This window comes from Lucilia cuprina, chromosome 6 (assembly GCF_022045245.1).
Source record: "Lucilia cuprina isolate Lc7/37 chromosome 6, ASM2204524v1, whole genome shotgun sequence".
In the NCBI taxonomy this organism is placed as follows: Eukaryota; Metazoa; Arthropoda; class Insecta; order Diptera; family Calliphoridae; genus Lucilia; species Lucilia cuprina.
The window spans coordinates 59,586,348-59,604,478 of record NC_060954.1 but is presented as its reverse complement, the minus strand read 5'-3'; the positions used below and the strand labels follow the sequence as shown (position 1 = coordinate 59,604,478).

General features: G+C 28.0%; 1 protein-coding gene across 4 annotated transcripts; it reads right to left on the bottom strand.

Annotated features, from left to right (window-relative positions):
- Positions 1–355: 355 nt before the first annotated feature.
- LOC111691250 (serine proteinase stubble) lies at positions 356–18,131 on the bottom strand. 4 transcript variants are annotated; one of them, XM_046954779.1, is made up of 6 exons: positions 17,773–18,131; positions 9,639–9,821; positions 1,956–2,513; positions 1,506–1,683; positions 1,141–1,438; positions 356–1,070 (listed from the first exon to the last, which is right to left on the bottom strand). In XM_046954779.1, the coding sequence occupies exons 1-6, from the start codon at positions 17,993–17,995 to the stop codon at positions 774–776; spliced, it is 1,737 nt and encodes a 578-aa protein (XP_046810735.1). In that variant the 5' UTR covers positions 17,996–18,131; the 3' UTR covers positions 356–773. The 4 variants fall into 4 exon arrangements, with proteins under 4 accessions (XP_046810735.1, XP_046810734.1, XP_046810737.1 ...); XM_046954778.1 differs by lacking the exon at positions 17,773–18,131 and adding an exon at positions 9,916–10,198; XM_046954781.1 differs by lacking the exon at positions 1,956–2,513 and having other exon boundaries at positions 358–1,070; positions 17,773–18,130.

The following is an 18,131-nucleotide window of genomic DNA, read 5'->3' as shown; positions in this document are numbered from 1 at the left end:
CTGGCAAGTAGGCAAGTAATATTGGAGAAAAGTGTAAGTTGTTACTTTTTGGGTTCGACGATGACCAAAAAATAATTGGTTACAAATCTGTTTACCCGACTTTTCAGGATTTAAAACTGGTTTTACAGTTATTTTTTATATTTTATAGCCAAATCTCTCACTCAATAAACCATTTAAAAAAATCCAAAATCGACTTATTAGACAACAATTGACAACAAACAAACGACAACTTATTACCAAGTAATGTATGAAGTAACTTTCCTACAATACTCATTACCAAAATTTTAAAATATTTTATTGGGTTGTATAGTTTGCACTATAACGAAGCCTTTAATAGGCTTTCCAGAAAAAAATAACAAAATTCAATAATTTTTTTTAAATTATTGTTTTTTTTTATAAAATATATAAAATTATTAGAATAAATGACAAAAAAATAAATAATTTGTTAAGCTAAAATCTTACAATTAAAATCCTACAAATAATACAAATCAGTACAAATGAAAATGGTTTTTTAAAACAAATTTACAAAAATAAATTATAAATGAATAAAAAATGAAACTATAAAAACACAAATAAATACTTTTTTTTTAAATAAAGGACTCAAATCTCAAAGAAAATTAAAAAAATGTTAATTTTTACTCTAAATGGAATTTGTGACTTAAGTACTAACAACCCCGAGTTGTTGATAAAATTAATCACTTCAGTTGGAATATATAAACGGCAAAAGTCAAGTGGTAGCACTTTAAATGGTTTAATAGCAAATACTACTATTACTACGTGCTTTCATTGTAGATGACTTTATTAATCCAAGGAACAAATTTTTGTATGTTTGTATAGACACCCGGTAAATGTTCACGACCACAACCAATACCCCAGGAAACAAGACCAATAAGAGTTTTACGACCATCTAGAGAAAGTGTTAAAGGGCCACCAGAATCACCTTGACAAGAATCACGACCACCTTCTTTGTAGCCGGCGCAAAGGAAAACATCGTGTATGGTTTCTCGTCTGCCAGCAGCACGGAACCAGCGTTGACAGCGATCATTGGATAAGACCTCAACATCAACTTCCTGGAAGTTAAATAAAAAGATAATTTATATATGTATATTGTTAAGTTTCCTCTGATTTATTACAACCAACCTGTAAAACAGAGGGTACTGTACTTTGACCATGTCTCGTTCTACCCCAACCCGCCACTGTAGCCATTTTACCCACTAGTTTTGTGGCCGCTGGAGGCAAACATACCGGTATTATATGCTGCTTATAGACGACATTACGATCTAAACGTATTAAAGCCAAATCATTTTTAAAATCAGCCGGATTATAATGCGGATGAACTTCTTTACGTTCTATACCAAATTCCTCATGATTTAAACGTTCCTCTTGACCTCTGACATCCCATTCACCCAGACGTATCTTCATATTGGAATTCGGAGTGCTTAATAACAAAAAGGCAAATCAAAGTTTTATATTAAAGTCCTTTAAATGATAAATTATTTACTTACGTGGCCACACAATGAGCAGCAGTTACCACCCATCTGTTGGAGATAAGAGCACCACCACAACTTAATTTGCGCGATAGAAAACCACTTTTAATTAGGGCCACCTGCCAAGGATGAGAACCAAATCCAGTAGAATGACCACCCACAATGCGATTGGAACGTGTAAAGATTTCACCACAACCTAAAAAGAAATTTATGTGAAAAATTTTTATAAAAACAATTTCAAACAGATTTTAAACACAAGAAAATTTTCTAAAGAAACAGTGTAAATGCCGTGCAAAGCTAGTAAAGCTAGAAAGTGCTTTTTGGAAATAGTGTTTGCCAAAAAAACCAAGTATAGAAAAACTACTAAGAGATGCTATAAGAATACATTAACATAGTCATACGAAAAGAAAGTAAAAGAAATCAACCATCTACAACAACTTAGAAAGAAACGTAGTTAAAATTTAATACCCGGTACTGGACGATATGTACTATCAGGATACTTGGTAGTGCCTGTTCCATAATCACCATCAATTTCACCATTATTTAAATCCAAAACATTGCCCACCGCATAGGCTGCATCATTGACCGCTAAACTATGAGCACTTCCATCTAATCCTATCGGTCTTTGTACCTGCGGTTCGGGTGGTACATCAAAGAAATTATCCAAATGATTAGTTATGCCCGTATGTGTTGCTGCTCCACCTAAATGATTAGTTTCATGATCCCAAGGACCGGGTCCATTAGAAAAACCATTACCACTACCCGGTCTAGTGGTATGAGGTTTATAATTGATAAGTGGTGCCTGAGAATGTGGACGATTGGTGGTATAGTGTGTTGAGGCAGATGAAGATATTTGATATTGATGATTACTTAAATGACCGGGATAATGACTGGTTGAGGTGGCATGTGAACCCAATGCGTTGCTATGTAGCGGACGATTTAATGGTTGTATATAGTTGGCACTGCTATGATGTTTATTATGATTGGCCAGATCTGGATAAATGTCATATAAGTGAATGATGTCACCTAAAGAAAGTAAAATTTTTAAGGTGCATGTTGGTTTTTTTACAATTTTGTTTTTTTTTTATTTTGTTGTTGTTGTATGACTTAAACTATATACAGATTTATAATATGTTTACATCCTTTTAAGTATATATTTAAATGATAAAATGTATCAGGTTAAAGTCAAGACTATGGCTCAGAATCAGGAACATACTCCAGACTAAAGTCATTACTATAAACTACTGTATAGTTGAGACTATAGAACAGACTCTAGACTGTGAACAAGACCAAATGTACCATAACCGACTATAGACCAGATAATTTAGACAATGGACTAGTTTATAGTTATCATTCATGACTTTTGTTGTAGACTAAGGTATTGATCACATTATATCTTAGATTATGGTCAATACTAAACGCAACATTATAGTCTAAACTATGGAACATCATCGCAAGACTATTGACAAGAATATAGTCCTGACATGAGTATAGACCAGAAGATAGTTAAATATACAAACAGACTATTGTCTACACTGGAGAAATGTATTAAAGACTTCAGCCAAGCTAGAGATCAGTTTTTTGTTTAGGCAAGACTATTTATTAGAAAATAATTTATTATATAATCCAGACTAAAAACTAAACTGTTGTCTATACTATAGACTAAAATATAGTCCAGACTTTAGTTCAGACTATAGTCCAGATTATAATCCAAATTATAGACTAGAGTAAAGTCAAAACTATAGATTGAACAACAGACCAAACTATTAGTCAGACTGTAGGGTACACCATGGCCCAAACTATAGATCAAACAACTGTTAAGATTATAAATTGGACTGAAATCAAGCTACAGACCAAAGAATAGCCAAGACTAATACAGACTAAAAAGTCTGCAGATCTGACAATCGTCAGGATCATAAACTTAACTATTGTCCAGACTGGATAGTGTACAGACCTGACTCTCGTCAAGACTATAGACCTGACTATGGTCTGGACTAGATAGACTGCAGACCAGACTATCGTAAAGACTACAGACCGGACTTTAGTTCAGACTAGAAAGACTACAGACCTGGCTATCGTCAAGACCTGACTATAGTCCAGACTACAGATCTGACCATCGTCAAGACTATATTCCAAACTATAGACTTGATAATTGTACAAACTATAGGATAGACTAGAATCCGAACTACTGACTAGGCGAAAAGATGGTTCTATAGTAAGGCCTACATATCAGAGTATATTCAGGACTAAAGCCAAGATCAGATATAGACCACACTATAAACAAAGCTAACGATCAGAATAAAGCTAGGTCTATAATTAAGACAATACTTCAGAAAAGTCTAGGGCCGTATTATTTGCAAGAATATAAGCTACAGTTTGGTCTATAGGCCGGAATAATGATATGAATATAGAGAAGAATATAACCAAGGTTTTAGACCAAATTGTAGTCAAAACTTTAGAACAATATATAGACAAAACTATAGTAGTCTATAGTAGAGACTACAGACTAGACTATTCAAAAGATTATAGTCAAAACTATAGGTTTACATATACCTAAAATCTTTTTGCTCTGAAGGATTTCAGTTGTACGCATGATTAAATTTTTTAAAGTTAAAAATTTTTTATAAAATACTTTACACTATTAGGTTTTTAAATATTTTCAAATTATTTATTTCATTTGAAAAAAAAAATCAAAATGGGTTAAATGTAAAAAAGCTTGATCAGATTACTGCTAAAAAACAATGTCTTCCTCCTTAAAACTTTCTTAACAATTTATGTTAATCAAATTAAGATAAAAATATTTAATTATTTTATAACAATCATATAATTGCTATTATATAATCTTGCTCTTCATCATAAATAAAAAACAAGTAGTGACCAACTTATGGAATTATTTAATTTACACACAATTAAAATAAAATAAAAAATAAAAAAAAAACAACTACCGGCCACATTTATTACAACTAAATGATGAGATAACCTTAATTCACACATAACTACGCAAAAAAAAAACAAAAGAAAATAAATGATACACAAATTATTATTATACAATAATCACAGACATGAACTGATGACGATGTCAAATGTTGAAAGTAAAACTGAATGAAATGAAAGCAGTTTTGTGGAGCAAAAGGAATGAATGGAATGTCAAACCTTTAATTAACACTTAAGCGTTGAATGGTCGAGTGGACAGACATTTTCAATGAAAAAAAAAACGATGTTATAACAATTCCTCAAAACTGAACTAACTGTTTATTACAGCACTGGCAGTGATAATGCATGCTACTACTGTCTTTTAAAACAAAAACATTGTACAGGTTTGATCTGTGAAAAGCTTTTGCTTTGTAACTTAAAAACGTTACCCTCCACTAACTTTAGTTCCTATTTAAATGGGTTTTATTTTATTTATTTATTTTACTTGTTATAGTTTTGTTACCAAAAGTGAGAAAATCCCCTTTAAAGAAACAATAAATAAAGAAAATAACGAAAAAAAATGCGAATTCATTTTCAGTTAAAAAAAAATAAAAAAGTAATCATTATTAACAAACCAGCAAAAGAAAATACACATAAATCTTACAATAATGCAAAAGAAAGAAGAAAAAAAATCTCTACAAACATCAAGTCTTAAATCATCAAATCCACCAACCAACCAACCGACCGACCTTAGTGGAAAATAAAAAATGAAAAAAAAAGTTTCACTTTTTATTTTTCAACATTACGAGTAATAAACGCGTTTATCCAGCGAACTAAACAATAATTATGGAAAAATTTTTAAATCCAGCTTGTCTTGGGAGATTTTAGTTTTAAACAATTCACAAAAAAAATTACTCAAAAATTTCTTTAGAGATAAATAAAATCACTTAGAGTTTGTTAAAAACAAAATTTTAAAATTAATTTAATATTTTAAACAAACAGTGGCTTAGAAACAAAATTAGCTAACTCCATTTTTTTTGAGATATACATTTATAATACATATGTATATAAAGCCAATAAAAAACGGTGTTGAAAATTTATCCATTAATGATAAACAATAATGAACATTGGAGATAACTATTTTTGTTTATCATTCTCTCAGAAATTTTGCTATATTTTGTTCCGATTTAAGAAAGAATTAGGAACGGAATAGAATTTCATAAAGGGTTTGAATCAGACATAGAACAAGACTAATGATCAGACCACAATTATAGCAGTCTTAAGTCAAGACTTTGGTTGGTTGGTTAACGTAGTAGTTCTATACACGCAAACTATCAAGTAGAGTTTAAAAAACTCTATTTTGACCGAATCACACCACTCGTCGGATGTAGTATTTTTAACGTTAGATCCAGCCTGTAGCTGTGAGGAATCTGAGAATGTTATTAAGCTTACACCTTGATATCTCGCCAAGGTAAGATATGATGTAACTGCCAAGGCCAGTGCATTCACAGAAAAGACCTTTTTTTCCTTTTTTCTGTATTTACAACTGCGAGAGTGATCGTTGAGTGAGAGCCCAAACAAACTTGAATGTCTGCCTATTACCCAATATCCAGTTGATACTGATATTAGCCACGATATGCCCCGCCTACTTCATTTAATAAGGAGGGCCACAATAACTTTACATGTGTTTAAGATATTCCACCTACTTTCAGAATCTAATAAAACTTAATGGAGTTCTCACTGAAACGGCATTGGAAATGTCATGACCTAATCACGTTTTGCTAAGCTCATCTGCCTGTTAATTACCAAAGTAGTCTCCATGCGCAAGGGACCCAAACAGGTCAACCAGGCGACCCTGCCTTGACAGATCCTTCTTGCACTGTCTCACTAATAGGAAAAGTATAAGAGTTTAGCGAGAGAATACGAAGCAGATTGAAGACAAGTTTATAACCAAGGCTTCAGACAAAGCTTCAGTCATGTTTAAGGACAACAAAATAGCGCATATTAAAATCATGACTGCTGACTAGACTTTAGAAAACACTTTAGAAGGTTCTAACCAAGCGGCTCTCTGGGCTTCTACACGAAAGGTGATTGCCAAAAACATCATCACTATATGTATACTGAACATATTGGACGGATATCTGAAACAAAAATTTTTAACTTTGTGACGTATATCCTAGATAGGAGATTTAGATCGAATAGAATATTAGAAAAACCTCTGATGGAATCTATAGACAAATTAACAAATTAATTGATTTAATTAAATGCAATAATTGCAATTTAATTCAAAAATCCAATTAAATATTTAATTGAATAAATTAACATATTAATTGACAAACTTACTTTGCCACAGAAGTTTATAAGATTTTCAAATTTACATTTTTTTAAGTTTCAATAAAAGTATTTCTTTAAATATTTCAACAATATGACTTTAACTTTAGTTTTCATTTTTATTTTTGTTTTTAGTAATAATTTATTTAATTTTTATGTTTGCATTTTTTTTAACTATTAAAACTTTAATGAAGATTTATCCAGACTTGACTGATGTTTCTTTAGATTTTTATGAAAGAAAGTGAAATGATTAACATTTGTGTGTGTGTGTGTGTGTAAGTTTTTGTCTGATGCGTTTTTAGTCTTTTTTTCTCATATTTATCGTTAAATATTAAGTCAAAAGTTTATGAACACTTTTAATTTATTCACTCATCCAGACATGCAAAAAGGTTATTAGAGCAAAACGCTATATGTCTGAGGGGTTTTGTTTGAAATAGTTTTTGGATTAATATAAATTAATAAAAAAATTTTTGAATTGGATTAGAAGTTGAAGGTGCATATAGTTTATTTAAATTGAATGTGGCTTCGAAATTTATTTTTTGATTTCTAATAACAAAAATAAATTTTCATTTCTAATAACAAAATTTTCAAAAATTTTTATGAAAATATTTTCATATAATTTTTTTAAAATACAAAAACAATTTATATGAAATATGAAGTGAAGTGAGGGGAGAGGATTTACAAAATAACCCCTAATACTTGAGTTTTGTATAAAAATTTTTAGAAATTGGTTTTCGATATTTCATGATTAGTAATGACAATTGTGCCCATAAATCAAGGAGAGAGAGATATGCTCTTCAAAAACTTTCCTTTTTTCTTAAAGTTCAAGAATATATTTTTAATGCGGTCGACGAAAAATCGATACGGACGGACATCCTTAAAAATATCAAGCAACAAAATTGAAGTAATGAATCAATATCAATCATTTGCAATAACCTTCGTGCTTGTGCCAAAAGTAGACCAAGTGCCAAATAGAATCAAAAAATCTTAAAAGGACGACCTGTAGCATATGTATGTGTAAAGTTTGCATGGACACACATACATAGAAAAACTTGCAAACCCATTTGCAGCTACTCAAGCAGACATTTGTATAATTTTGCGATCAGAAAACTGTTTAGAAAGCAGAAAAATTAGGCTCCATTAAAATTAAAGCCGAGAACATTTAGAGGACTATTTGCCCTTGTAATTGAAGAGACCAACAGGTCATTAATTGTCATGTAATTTGTACCTTATGAAGTGAACATTAGGCAAATATGCCAAAACTCATGTTGAAATACTAGTTAAAGCTATTTAGATGAAGACGACCTAGAGTCGAGGCATCGTGCCCCCAGGCCATCGTTACGTTTCAAAGAAACGTAACGATGCCCTACTGAAGCATCAATTTCTAAATTTTGTGAGCAGAAGGATTATCCAGTAAACAGAGAAGTTCAAAGTTATAATTTCAAAGAGTTGGCCTAGTATTTGAGGGGAAAAACAAATACTAGGTATAGATTAAAAACAACCTGTACCGATTAAAACTGATTGATTAATTGTTTTGAAACGAGATGAAAGCGTAATATTTCAACGATCGGGAGGGAACGTTTTAAAGCTATTTAGGAAGTAGTGGTTATAAATTTAAGCCTCAGATGTCCTAGAGGCCTTGTTTTGATCATTGTTAAAGCTATTTGAAAAGTAATGTTTATCAAGTTTTGTCTCACATGACCTAGAGTCCAGATCTTGTCTCGATGATGTTAAAGCTATTTAAGAAGTAGTAGTTATAAAGATAAGTCTCAGATGACCTAGAGTCGAGACCTTATCCCGCTCAACTACTTTTTGTTTCGATCTATGTCGAAGCTATTTGGAAAGTATTGTTTATGAAGTTTTGTCTCACAAGACCTAAAGTCCTGATCTTGTCTCGATCAACTATTTGCCGTGCGCTTTTTCTTGAATGCGTTTCATTTCAGAACAGGTTATCTCCAAACTTTGACATAATTAGTTATTGCTCTCAAAATTTGAGCAGTTCATTTGAGCACCTCTGCTTTTTTTCATAAGCATTCAACTTTTGTTAAAAGCGGCAATTTATTTACAATTTAATTTATTTATTTGCTGTATGTCTTCTTAACTTAAAAAAAAATCCCAGCAAAAACTTCTAATGAAAAATAGAGAGTTCATAAGCATTATCTATGCATTATTTTAACACGGTGATGTTATTGGTGACAAGTACTTACTACGTTAGCTTATAAATAACTACTTAAATAAGTACTTGCAAAACAAGGAGTAAAAAACTCAAAATAATGTACTTAGGTATCTGATTGTGGCCTCCGGTAGGTTAGTGGTTAGTTTTCTAGTCTTGTAGATCGCAGGTGGTGGGTACGATTCCCACCTGAGCCACTGGTTAAGGAGCGCACAACAGGCCTGATAGAGGCCTAGGTGTATTTCTTCGGATTTGATGTATATATGTACATCCTCCTTTCAATCTAACTAACTACGTATCTGATTATATGTAAGGCATTATAACAGTACTTAAAAGTAATACAGACGGTAGTCAAGTCAGCCGTCAAGGTGTTAAGTAATAGCAATAAATGAGTTTTTGCTGGGTAATTTTTTTTTTGTACATAAACAAGTACATAGTTTTTTATTTCGCCTAATGCTTATAGAATTTAGCTAATTTTACGAAATGCTCTACAAAACTGTTATTTTTCAATTTATTTATTTATTTTTTTTTTCGTACAATAAATATTGTTGCAAATTGTTTGCATTGGTAGTATGAAGCAAAAAATTGCATAACTATTGTTGAAGCCAAGCGTTTCAAAGTAATCAAAAAATAAATAAATAAAAAAAAATTGACGCATAAAACAAAGTAATTGTAATGGATAATTTTCAAATAATTTTCCTAGAAAATCGGTTAGTATGTTAAACTTTACTCACTGGTATTATTAACGGGGGCAGCATTAGCATTTGCCTCTTCATCATTGGATTCTTTGTCAACACAACAAGACCAAATCATGCCACCCGAACATAAATCCACTGGTTTGCCACCACCCAAGACACAGGATATTGAAAGACCACATTCGAATTTTTGACCACGATAACGACAGGTTTGAGGAATCACTAGAAATAGACAAAAAAAAGTTCATTAATTTTTTATTTTTTTTTTTTTTTGATTTCTTTAAATTGTGAATATTTGTTTATAAATTCAAAATACTTCTTGCTAGCATTTCCATAACAGAATTTTCACCATAATAACCCGTTCCACTTCTACGCGATAGAGCATCTAATATTATAAGATCATGCTCCTGTTGGGCCGTGGGATAGGCTAAGATCTGTGAACAATGACTGGAATGCACTAAAATACTTAATATTTCAAATGTCCATCTTAGCCAATTGTCTTTTTTGTACCAATGTTGTTGTTTTCTTATGGTAGTCATTTCTTTTTTGTTTTAAATAATTAAACAATTTTTTTTGTTTTTAAAAAAAATTTCACTAAAATTTCTATATATTTTTTTGCTATAAAATTGTAATTTTTTAACTTAAATGTTAAACATTTTTTTAAAATTTTAATATTTTTATTTTTAATTTAAATTAATTTTAAAATTTTCTTTATAATTATTTAAACTGTTTTCATGATTTTCTTTTAATTATAATTTATTTTCTTTTTTATGCATTATTTTTTAAATAATCTTAGTTTGACACTAATTTTCACGCATGCTTGCCAGCGAAAGGAAAATTATTTTATAATTTTTGCGTTTTTTTCTTTCTTTCTATTAAAAGCCACCAAAAATAATAATGAAAACGAAATTATTATTAAAGAAAAGAAAGCTTTTGTTTTCCAAAAGATAAAATGCGTTTTTTTTATATAAACACGCTTAAAGAGAAGAAGTTAAGTTTTTCCACGAACCGCACGTTGTAAAATCCAAATCAGAACTAAACGCATAATCAGACAGCAAACAAAGCTTTAGCTGGCAAAGTCTTTAAATTGAGCAGTTGTTTAAGAAAAATTAAAAAAAAAGAAAAATTATATATAAAAATAAAAGAAATATCATGGAATAACAGTAATGATATGACGATGATGATGATAATGATGTTAATAATGAGAAAGAAACTAAAGTGAAGTACTAGAGCATACTTCCATGGCAGCAGCAGCTCTGGTCTTTGCTATCTTACATTCATACTTGTGCTTTTCACTTTTTAAACTAAATAAAGTACAGAAACAACAACCAAAAAAATTTACTCAACCTTTCATTTTATTGTTTTAAAATAATTTTTCGTTGTTGTTTTTCTTTTCTTTATTTTTCTATTTTTTATTATTTTCTTTTGATTAAAAACAAAAACTTAAATTTAATTAATTTAATCGTTGGTTTTGTTGTTGTTGCTGTTGTCTTCTGAAAACAACCATCCATCCATCTATCCACACATAAACCATTTGAAAAGACAAGTGTAAACATCAGTTGCGCATGCGCAAATATATAAATTGTTTTCAATATTATTTGCACTGTGGGTCATGCATTCGTTAACGACTTGTTTAATTAATTTGTTGTGAAAATTTGTACTCTTAAAGTTTTTTAAAGATAAACATATTTTTTTTCTAAACAAATTTAAATTCCTTTTTAAGCTCTTATTAAAAAGCTCATTTTGTCAAAAATGCTTGTACCAGACCTTTTTTTAAATATTCGTTAAAAAGGTTAATATTTAAACATTCACCAAAAGGCTCTTTCGCTCTAAAAAAACTTTTTTAAACTTCTTAAATCTATAGTTATAAAAGCTCTTTTTATATGTTTATCAAAAAAGAGCTTTTTCAAACCTACACCATACTTTGTCCAACAAAGATCTTTATCGTCAAAAAAGCCTTTTTTACAAAGCAAAAAGATATATTTTACACTTTTATAAATGAAAAGAAAAAAGCTTTTTTTTAATTTTGCCAAAAAAGCTTTTTTAAACTTTCAGGAAAAAGCTCTATTTTACTTAAATGAGAAAATCTACTTTTTAACTTTCGTTAAAAAAGCTTTTTTTATTTAACTTTCTTAAAAATTAACGAAAATTAATTTCAATAGAAAAGCTATTTTTTAAATTTTTGCCAAAAAGGATCTTTTGTAAATTTCCTTAAAAAGTTCTTTGTTAACTTTTGTCAAAAAGTATTTTTTTTTAATTTTCTTTAAAAATGCAGTTTTTGTAAACAGAATATTTTTTCTATTTTATATATAAATATTTTTTATATAAATTTTAAAAATAACTTTTACAAAAAAAGCTTTTTAACAAAAAAAACTTACCTTTAGGGAAAGCATTTTGAAAGTTCTTTTTTAAAGATTCCCTAAAAAAACTTAATATTTCTTAATGAGCGTTTTTTATAAATTGTTTTTTTACAAAAAGCTTTTATTTTAATAAAAATCTTCACTTTTTTTAAAAGTAATTGTCGTTGGTAAAATACATGTTAAGTAAAAATAATATTATTTCCCAACTAAGTTTTTTTAAAGCTAAATTTTAAAGAAAGCTTGAAAATCTTTGTTTCTTTTTCAAATATTTATATTTTCCAAAAGCTTTTTTAACTAACAAAAAGCTTTTATTACAAAAAAGCTTTTCATTATTATAAGAAAATGTCAATGTTTTTAGCAACAAATTAAATTCCAGAAAGCTTTTAGTATTAACTTTGTTAATGATATGAAAAAGGCGCACTTATTCAAACGTTTAACTTTAGACTTTTAAACACATTTCTTAACTTACTAAGCCACAGTGCAATTTTAAACAATTAAATAAACTCTTTTTGCTCTCAAATTGTAACAAAAATTTAAGTTTCTTCTTTTATTTTTCTGCATATGTTTTTTTACTTTTATTTTTTTTGTAAATTTTCTCTCTTAACCCTGGTGCAAACTCTACTCTTCTAAATTGATTAAAATGTTTTTACATCTATGTAATTTGATTTTTGTTGCTATTATTTCCATTTATCTAGTATTTGTTGATTTTCCTTTATTTTATTGGTGTGTTTTTTTCAGTTTTTTGATATTTCAACAAGTTGTTGAGTGTTTTTTTCTTCTTCTATTTTGTATTTGAATTTTTTCAAGTATTTGTAATTTATAGCTGTTGTGTGGTGTATGGCTGTTGCTGGAAAAGCTGTTTTCCTGGATTTTTTATGGACACCTAACAATTAATATGTTGTGTTATTATATGTATACTTTATTAAGCTCTAAATTTTCATGCCATTGAACTTGTTGTCTACCAAAGAAATGCGGCAACAACGATAACAACAACAAATAATAATAAACCGAGATAAAAACTACACGATCTGGTTTTAGTTTTTCTCAAACATGCTTTTGGGGGGAAATTACATTTTAATGATTTTTTGTTGTTTTTTTGGTTTTGTTTTATTTATATGATATTGAATTCAAATCAATTATTTATTAAATATTTGAAGTGGACAACCTTAGGGGCATTGACAAAAAATTTTAAATAAATCGGTTGATATTTTATATAAAAATCTATAAACATATATTTAGAGAAAGCTTTAAATGTGTTTAAATGATTTCCTTTAAAATAAGATATCAGTCGAAAAGAAAACAAAGGACACGCTTAACAAAAGCTTTCATTACCATGTTAGAGGTTAAAATGCTTCACAATAGCTTTTTAAGTCATTGGATGTAATTTTTTAAGTAATGTCATTGGATTCAAGTCTACAATCTACAATCGCTTACAAGTAATTAGAAAATCACAGAATGTTAATATTAAAGTATTTATATAATACATTATTTAAGTACTTCTATGTAATCACAAAAATACGAAGAAATCATTGAAAAGTATGTTGAAAGCTGAGTGGTTGCAATTGCAATAAAATAATAAGTTTTTGCTGGAAAGTACTTAATTTTGTTTATAAGACTGAAAAAAGAAGCAGAAAACAAAAGACTTAAGACAAAAACCTAAAAAAACTTAAAAAATTTTTTTAATTTAATTGTTAATTTATAAATTTGTACAAAACCTTTCCTTTTCAATAAAATTTCTAAAAAATTGCAAATATTTTGAGGATTGCGTTAAACTATAAAACTTGTAAAAATCTTAAAATTTCTAAATTTGTATAAAAACATTTCCTTTACAATCAAATAACTATTAAAAATTTCTAAATTTCTAAAAAACATTTCCGTTTAAACTAAATTTATAAAATTTTACAAAGAGATTGAGGAAAAAACATAAGACTTAAGACAGATAATCTAAAATCTATAAAACTTCTAAAAATCTTTTAGTTCTATTTAAAATTTATAAATTTGTATGAAACATTTTCTTTGAAACAAAGTTTATAAAAAGTTGCAAAGAGTTTGAAGACAAAATAAAAGACTTAAGATACATACATAAGATTGCCTTAATTCTATAAAACTTTCAAAAATCTTTGAATTTTATTAAAAATGTAGAAATTTTTAAAAAACATTTCTTTTTAAACAAAATTTTTAAAAATTTACAAAAAGATTGAGGACAAAACAAAATACTTAAGACACATACTTAAGATGGCTTTAAAAAATGTATAAAACTTCCAAAAATCTTTGTGTTTTATTTAAAATTTATAAATTTGTATAAAAATATTTCGTTTTGATCTAAATTTTTTAAAATTTGCAAAGTGTTTGAGGACAAAACAAAAGACTTAAGACACATGTATAAGATTGCATTTTAAAAATCTTTAAATTTTATTTAAAATTTATAAATTTGTATAAAACATTTACTTTTAAAAAATATTTAAAAAAAAAACTTCAAAGAAATAGAGCAAAAAACAAAAGACTTAAGACACATACTTAAGATTATAAAAAAACCCTATAAAATTTGCAAAAATCTTTAAATTTTATTTGAAATTATAAATTTTTAGAAAACATTTTCTTTTAGAAAAAATTTCCAAAAAATGCAATAAAATAGAGAAAAAACGAAAGACTTAAGACACATACTTAAGATTGGTTTAAAAAATCTACAAAAATGCCAAAAATCTTTTAATTTTATTTAAAATACATAAATTTGTATAAATCATTTACTTTTACACAAAATTTCTAAAAAAAACTGAAAAGAAATAGAGCAAAAAACAAAAGACTTAAGACACATACTTAAGATTATAAAAAACTTCTATAAATTTTTCAAAAAACATTGCATTTTATTTTAAAATTATAAATTTTTAGAAAACATTTCTTTATCTTTAAATTTTATTTAAAAGTTATAAATTTATATAAAATATTTTCTTTAAAACAAAATTTCTAAAAAAAAATCGCGAACCCAGAGGAAAAGAAAACAAAAGACTTAAGACACATACTGCAAATCGGTTAAACTCGTCAAAAATCTTTATATTTTATAACTTATGTATAATACTTTAATCAACTTAATTGTTTAAACAAAATATTTGTTTATTTTTTTTCTTTTGTTTCTTTTTAATCAATTAAATGATTTTAATCAACATTATCTAGCTACAAACAACATAAGTTAATTGTTGTTTATATATTTTGCTTTTTTTGGGAGAAAAGTTGTACATTTGCTTAAATGGCGGTACATATGTAGAAGAACATTATAAATATCCGCCAAATAAAATGTAAAAAAAAACATTGAAAATATTTTTTTTTTATAAAAAGTATAAACACAAATAACCAAAGAATTACTTTAATATGAGTAATGAATAACTATAAAATACTTTCACTTGGAATTTGTGGTTTTTCTTCCGTCTTCCCAAAAAAAAAAAAAAACAAAAAACACATTTAACAATCATCTTAATTGTTTAACACAACCAACATGGTGATGATCACAACCATAATGTTTGGAATTGAGTTGAGTTTGCTGATGGTGGAGGTGTCATAAGCTAAGGCTTTAATATTAATGTAATTTTTTGATATTAATGTAATTTTTTTTTACAATATGCTTAATGGAAACATATAATAAAATAGTTTTTGTGTTGTTGTCAAAAAAATTTACTTTTAATTGATTAAGGAAATGTAATGTTTTTTTTTGAAAAATTTCTTTTGAAATGCATAAATTCCAATTTACAAATATTTGAATATAAGCACTAGAATGAATAGACCTTTTTAGTAATCAATATAAAACAATTGTTTGGGTGATAGGTGAAATAATGGAGTTTATCTATTTTTAATAGACTTTGTCGTTCAAACATTTGAAGATCATACAACAAATTTCATTAAATGAGAGGCATGGACAGACGGACGGACAGCATTTTCCAGGGCGATTTCCTTACAAACCCAATATACTATTTCCACTAAAGTATAAAAACAACTGACTGACAAAAATTTTGAAAAAAAGATTGCCGCAGTTTTTTAAAAAACTTCAGAAGGAAAGTGTGGAAAATTTTAATTTCTTTTAGAGTTTTTTAAAAATTTTCGTTCATACTAAGCTGTTGACTTGCAAATGTAGCTACTTTTCTATTAATGTACTTTTCAATGGATATAACCTTCGCCTGAAAATATATAGAACGTTTCTTCACAAGATTAAGATTCACTGACTTTTATTATTACTTGTCAGCGATTGTGGTAAGTAGTTGCCATCATACATAAAATCTGTGGTAACAATACAAAAGTACATAAGTTGTTTTTATGTATTTTTAAAGATAACGTTTAAAGGTTTTAAATTCCAATACAAAACTTTAGTAAAACACATTTAAATAAAATCATTTTTTTCTAAAGTTCTAATCCGATCTTTGTAAAAAATTTACATAATACTCTTGAGTTGCGTAGGGAGTTGAGTAGGGAGTTGAGTACGGAAATATAAGGAAAGAGAAAACATTGTGTTTACATAACTTGAAAGAAAAGCATATTAAAAATTTGCAAAATATAGTTCCTTTTTCTAATATATGAAGCTTTTGGAGCTTTAAGCTTTTCTCACAAAATAACTTTCTTTATGAGTGATGTTTTTTTAAGGAAATTTACAAATAAATAAGATAATTATAATGACTTCGAAAAAGATTTTTTACGTCTATCAACTAATCTCTGCTTTACTAAAGATTAAAGCTTTTGAAGCTTTAAAGTATTTTTCACAAAATAACTTTTTTAATGAATAAACATTTTTCTTTTTTATGAAATTTACAAATAAAACTAAAGCATTTTTTTTAAATGAAAATAATTAAATTGGATTCGAAAAAAGAGAACTAATGTCTTCTTCAATAAAGAATAAATTTTTGAAAGCTTTTTTTTACTTTTTCACAAAATAATTTTCTCTTTTAAATGTACATAATTATGAGCTCAGAAACCCTATTCAGTTGGTACAGTTGTATGGAGACTAGGCAAAATAATGGAACGATTTTAACCATTTTCAATAGCTTTCGTATGTACTAAATTGTATCAAATTATGTTGAATATTTCAAGCTATACATGGGTTCACAGACATACGGACGGATATAGAGACGGCTAAAGCTAAACGATTCAGAAAGTGATTCTGAGCCGATTGGTATACTTTAAGATGATATTGATGTAGAACCAATATTTTTGCTATTACAAACATCGGCAAGAGCGCTTAATACCCTCCCCACTATAGTGGTGTAGGGTATAAATTATGTTATCACACACAGGCTGACAGAATTTGAATAAAGTCGAAACTCCGAGATCAAGTTTCTTAAGGATTGAGTACCGTTTAAGAAGTTATAACCGTTCGAAGACAACTTTATGATGCAAAATATAATCCTTCATTTTAAAGCATAAAGTGCTCGAAGGCAACTTTATAACGTCTTAAACGCGACTTAATCCTTAAGAAATTTAATCTCAGTGTTTTAAGGTGTTAAGATTTTATTTTAAAACTGACAAAATGGACTTTCAGATGATGTACAACATTTTATGAATAAAGTTGTCTTCGAGTAGATATAACGTCTTAAAATAGGACAACAATTACGTTTTATTTAAACTTTAAAACACGATATCTTAAAGACTAGATGTGAAAAAGAAATTCGGTTTCAATGGGGCTTAATCTTTTAGAAAAGTATACATTGATGTCTGGTTTAAATTTTGTTGACCTTTGATATTGATAGATATCTTCAAAATAAAACTTTACACTTAAATTCCTAGAAAATTAATAAGATACATATTCATTTAAATATAACACCATTTCTACTTACAATCTAATTCATCGAAAAATTTCGCTTCTTTGGGTAAATCCTTTTGTATGGCCTCCTTTAGTTTGGGATCAATGGCCTCATTATACACTGTATTATAATTAACTGAAGCATTAACTGCTAGGGTAAGCGTTAGCACAGACAACAACCATAATGTAAAGAAATTTCTATTCTGAGAAAGTAATCCACAATAAGTTCTAAACATAATGGTTAATAGTTGCAACATAAAATACACTTAAAACACTTTTTTTTTGGGAGGATTTTTTTTAATTTATTATTTTTATTTTAATAACAATTGAAACATATTTTTGTTTGTGTTTTAAACCTTAATAATTTGTTATGCGTTTGATTTTTTTTATTAA

What these genes read in the sequence shown, in the direction of transcription:
- LOC111691250 (XM_046954779.1), bottom strand. Translation starts at nt 17,995, where the DNA reads ATGTTGCAACTATTAACCATTATGTTTAGAACTTATTGTGGATTACTT. An exon ending in ATTTTTCGATGAATTAGATT is followed by an intron (nt 9,822 to 17,772) that starts GTAAGTAGAAAT and finishes GTCTATTTCTAG; the next exon opens with TGATTCCTCAAACCTGTCGT. An exon ending in TGCCCCCGTTAATAATACCA is followed by an intron (nt 2,514 to 9,638) that starts GTGAGTAAAGTT and finishes TACTTTCTTTAG; the next exon opens with GTGACATCATTCACTTATAT.